This window comes from Lepidochelys olivacea (genome assembly GCF_965140295.1).
Source record: "Lepidochelys olivacea isolate rLepOli2 genome assembly, chromosome: 14".
NCBI lineage: Eukaryota > Metazoa > Chordata > Testudines > Cheloniidae > Lepidochelys > Lepidochelys olivacea.
The window spans coordinates 44,773,711-44,778,767 of record NC_140424.1 but is presented as its reverse complement, the minus strand read 5'-3'; the positions used below and the strand labels follow the sequence as shown (position 1 = coordinate 44,778,767).

The 5,057-nt window shown below is 49.0% G+C and overlaps 1 protein-coding gene across 1 annotated transcript; it reads left to right on the top strand.

Annotated features, from left to right (window-relative positions):
• Positions 1-686: 686 nt before the first annotated feature.
• Positions 687-3,481, top strand: LOC311531043 (T-cell antigen CD7-like; the record flags this gene model as incomplete). Its single annotated transcript, XM_084648100.1, has 5 exons — positions 687-768; positions 2,223-2,561; positions 2,671-2,790; positions 3,031-3,068; positions 3,371-3,481. Exons 1-5 carry the CDS (start codon positions 702-704, stop codon positions 3,479-3,481), a joined length of 675 nt encoding a protein of 224 aa, XP_084504226.1. The 5' UTR covers positions 687-701.
• Between the last annotated feature and the right edge of the window lie 1,576 nt (positions 3,482-5,057).

Sequence of the window (5,057 nt, the reverse complement as noted above, 5' to 3'; positions counted from 1 at the left end):
AACCCAATTAACATCAACTTAATGTAGATATTACTGTTATTTATAGTACAGGAATCTTGGCATTTAGCCATGAAAGCAATATGGTCGTGTTCCTGTTTCCCTTCTCATACAAAAAGAACAGGAAGACTTGCGGCACCTGAGAGACTAACAAATTTATTTGAGCATAAGCTTTCGTGAGCTAGAGCTCACTTCATCGGAAAACATTTCTGTACAAAACATTTCTGTATAACGCAGATAAAGACTGTCCGGAGCATGTTTGGTTTTTTAGAAGAATACGCTGATGGCAAGAGATACGTGTTGCAAAAAATAAATATACCTCAGTATGTGAAAATAAAAGATATTAAGCAAAAATTCCTTTCTGTAAAATAATGTTATTCCTCATGACAAAATATCCCAGAGAGGGTAAGGAGCATGACCCAAGATGAGAGAATGAACTGAGGACTGAACCCAGGAGTCCTGGCTCGCAGCCCCCCAGCTCCCCTTGCTCTAACCACTAGACCCCACTCCCCTCCCAGCACGGGCCAGAGGAATGCACACCCCACCCCTCCACCGCATCCAGTCCTCGTCCCCAGCCTCTTGCTGCAGCCATCTCAGAAGCTAAGGCAACAAAACTTTCCACCGGCCCCCCCCGAGGTGACATTTCCGGAGGATGCTGAGGCTGAGCTGAGCTGGGCTGCGGAGCTCCCCAGAGAGCAGGGACCATGGAGCAGCTGCCAGCCCTGAGCACCGTCCTCTGCGCCGTCCTCCTCATCCCCACCTGGGGAGCAGGTACTAATTTAACGTGTCCATCCATCTACCTACCGTACCCCTAGATCCATCTCTGTGTGTCCATCCATCTACCTACCCCATCCCTAGATCCATCTCTGTCTGTCCATCTGTCCTTCTACCCCACTCCACTATATTCAGCCCTATCTGTCCATATACCCTATCCCTAGATCCATCTCTGTCTGTCTATCCATCGACCTACCCCATCCCTAGATCCATCTCTGTCTACCCATTCAGGCCTACCTCTACATCTCATCTATCTTTTTATCTATGTACCCATTCATCCCACCCCAAAAAGAATATCTATCTATCTATCTATCTAGATCTAGGGGTGGAGGATGCGTGCATGGATGCATAGATAGATATGGATATGTCACATCAGGTCAATGAGAAGTATTCTGTTTCCATAAAACAAATATTTCATTTCGGTATTGACTCTTCTTAATAATATCAAATCAAATCAGTCTGGAAATGCAAAATCAAATCATTCTCTTTTGACCCTATCAAAAATGCTTTCTCTGCCCCATTTTTAAACCAATTGTCACCCTTTCGATGAGACGGCATTTCCCAAGAGGAAAACGTTCCGTCAGGACAAATTCTGACTCCCTTTAGTTTGAAGCACAAATTGTATAACATGGAGGCATGTGTTTGTGGTGTATTTAAATAAGGTTAAAATGACAAACTGCCAATTTAATTTGTATGGGGGTTTCCTGGTCCTTGTAAGGGGGAAGCCGTTTCATTCCCCTCATTGTTTTGGTTGCCCTTCTCTGTACCTTTTGCAATTCTAATGTATCTTTTTTTGATTTGAGGCGACCAAAACTGCATGCAGGGTCCAAGGTGCGGGCGAACCATGGATTTATATAGAGGCAATAGGATATTTTCTGTCTTTTTCTGTCTCCCTTTCCTAATGGATGCTCACAGTCTGGTGACTTTTTTCACTGATGCTGCAGATGGAGTGGATGTTTGCAGAGAACTATCCACAACGACTCCAAGATCTCTCTTGAGTGGTATCAGCTAATTGAGACTCCATCAGTTTCTATGTATAGTTGGGATTCTGTTTTCCAATGTGCATGACTTTGCATTTACCACCCTTGAGTTTCATCGGCCATTTTGTTGCCCCGTCACCCAGTTTAGTGAGATCCCTTTGTAATTCCTCGCAGTCTGCTTTGGACTTAGCTGTCCTGAGTGATTTGACGCCTAACGTCTCTGTGAGCATCTGCCGTGCACAGAGCAGTGTTGATGTTGGGTCTCTGTTGGGGTGGAAGTGAAAGCCCTGTGCAGTGTGTTGTTATTGAGAGTGATGTGAGCAATGGCAAGGTGGACAGGAATGCAAGATTCTTTCCCCTTAGTTTCTTCTCTCCGTGCTGCTAAGGTTTCGGGCAGCTGGGGTGTGTCTTGGTACCAGTCGTCGTCATTTTCCTTTCCTGCTATAATGTTTATTGCCCTGGTTCACGAAGGTCTCACAGTGCTTCAGAGCCCTGTTGTTCTCCGAGCGTCCCCCGGCGAGACCGTGAACCTCAGCTGCTCCTTTGAGAACAGACAGGGCAGCGTGGTCAAAGCGACGTGGACCATAGCACCCGGGGTTGTGCTGGAATCTGACCATCCCTTCTACAGCGGACGGCTCAATATGTCCGACCTGGATCTGCTCCGGAAAGGGGAGGTCACACTGACCCTGTCGGAGTTGGAGAAGCGGGACTCTGGTCTGTATCGGTGCCACATCAGCATCCGCCAGGGAGAGAGCGGGACAGGAGCGGGCACCGAGCTGCAGGTGATGGGGAGAAACCAGAGTGACACAGGTGAGGTGGGGAATGGGGGCACGGGGTCTTCCCCCTCTGCGGCCCCAGGGCAGGGGACTGGCTGGCTCAAGGGGCTGAGAATCTCCTAAAGCTCCTCTCCATCGCCCAGGTAAAGAACCTGCCCCTGTAGGGTGCTGCACCCGGGAGCTCCTGTACCAGGTCGCCATCGCCTTGGGGCTCCTTCTCATCCTCGGCCTGGTGGCCACCCTCCTCCTGAAGAGACGCCGAGGTACCAAACCGGAGCCTTCCTCCTGCTAAACTCCTGGCTCCCATGGGCCAGGGACTCTGCTAGTGAACGCACCCTAGCGTCTGTCCGCTGGGTCCATGTTGGGCTGTCTGTCCATATAACTAACCCCCCATGTCCTTCCTTCTCCTCCCATCCCTAGATCTCTGCAGCTTCCCTCTTCACCCGAGACTCTCTCTCACACTCCTCCGTTTTAACGTTTCTTTCTTCTCCCTTCTTCCGCAGCGCTGCCCCCCTCGCAGCCCCGCCAGCGGCAGCCGAAGGTGAGACAATGCAGGCTGGGCCCTGTTCCATACAGTGCTTGGGTCTGGTCTCCGGGTGCCAATAAGGACTGGTAGAATACAGTGAGGGGAGAGAACCCAGGAGTCCTTGCTCCCATCCCCCCTGCTCTAACACCCCAGTCCCCTCCCAGAGCTGGGGATAGAACCCAGGAGTCCTGACTCCCAACCCCTCCGATCTGGGGTAACACTGTGGGATTTGTTCCCTGGGAGATGCCTAAATTGGCCAGAATTAAGAGACCAGATCTGGGGTGATGGCGCCCTCACAGCGTGTCTGTCCAACACAGGGCCATGGCAGCCGGGGGGCCAAGGAGAGCGAGAGCGTGCACTACTCAGAGTTTAAAATCCAGACTCCAGGACGCAGGGAACACACCTCCAACCACGCCCAGCGGCGCTGAGTCCCTCCGCACCCAGCACCACCTGAGTCCCTCACACTCGCAGCCACGCCGCCAGGAGGGAATTCCCCACAGGAGGAGACCCTCACAGGGTTTGAGGGAGAGCAGAAGAAAATTATGGGTGTGAAAGTCCATGTGAACCCCAACAAAACCCAACTAGCCCTGTCTACGGCAGGGAATAATCTACTAGGGCATGGTCTGACCCTCAGGAAATGCCTTCTCCGGGGCCTCCTGGATATAACTATATCACGTCCCTGTGTGTTATTTCCCTGTCCTCTCCGGAGTGATTGCAACGCCTCCCTGTGGAGCGTGACCAGCTGGGGGTAATTATCGCAGCGTCTGGTCCCTCTTCCTAACTGAGCACGAAGAGAAACGTTCGCCCAGCTCAGCATCGTGTGGGCGGTGGAAGTGGTCTGAGCGACCAGCATGACTGCTCCAGCCAGCTGGAATGTCTCAAAGAAAGTGATTTTTTTTGTCTAAAAATTAAATAATTTCTTTGTGTGAAAAATTGTCTGTTTTCAGAGTTTTTGGAAAAATGTGTTTGGGTAAAAACTTTTGCTTTTTCTCCCTCACTTCCCTCTTCTTGTCGTGGTCCAAAATCTTACAATCATTTCCGAAAATTTGCTTTTCAGAAAATCACTTTTTTCCGTATGAAAAAAAAAGATATTTTCCTGAAAATTTGATATTTTGTTCTGGAATATCATCCCTCTCCCCCCCGCAGTGAAAATGTTTCATTTTATCCCTGAATGTTGGGACACTTCCCTCCCCTCCCAAAAACAATATTTTTTTTCATGAAAATCTTTTCTCCCCTGTAAATTGGAATTTTGTCCCCCCTGCAAATGTTATTTTTTAAAATGTTGCATGGGGGAAGAAGGAAAAAAGAGAGAAAAAGAAGGAACTTAATAAAAATCACTGGGGAAAATTAACCAACAATGTCGAGAAGTAATTGCAAAAAGAAAAGGAGGAGTTTTGGCACCTTAGAGACTAACCAATTTATTTGAGCATACGCTTTTAGGAGCTATGCATCCGAGATGCATCCAATGAAGTGAGCTGTAGCTCACGAAAGCTCATGCTCAAATAAATTGGTTAGTCTCTAAGGTGCCACAAGTCCTCCTGTTCTTTTTGCGAACACAGACTTACACGGCTGCTACTCTGAAACCTGAGAAGTAATTGAAACACCAAGGGGGAAATTGGTCTCTGATTTTTTTCCCCTTTGGGTATTTACCATTTTTGTGGGATTTTTGTCCCTCAACCACTTTTGTCCCCTCCCCACCTATCACCTCCCCATTGTCCCTGACCTGGTGTAGCCAGCCCCCCCCCCCCCCCCAGACCAGCATTGCTGGAAACACAGGAGGAAGCAGGAACAGGGCACTTAACATATATTCCAGCACAGCCTTTGAAGCTGTGAAAGCACAGGTGTGCTGCTACAATGTGCCTCTGGGAACAGATACAAGGATTAAGCTCACAGTAGGCAGAGGCCCTGTGACAGACATGGCTCGTAGCCCCTACTAAATAGTGTGATGCACACACACCAACATCCTAGGTGGGAAAATATTTACCCTGATAAAAGAAATGTCCA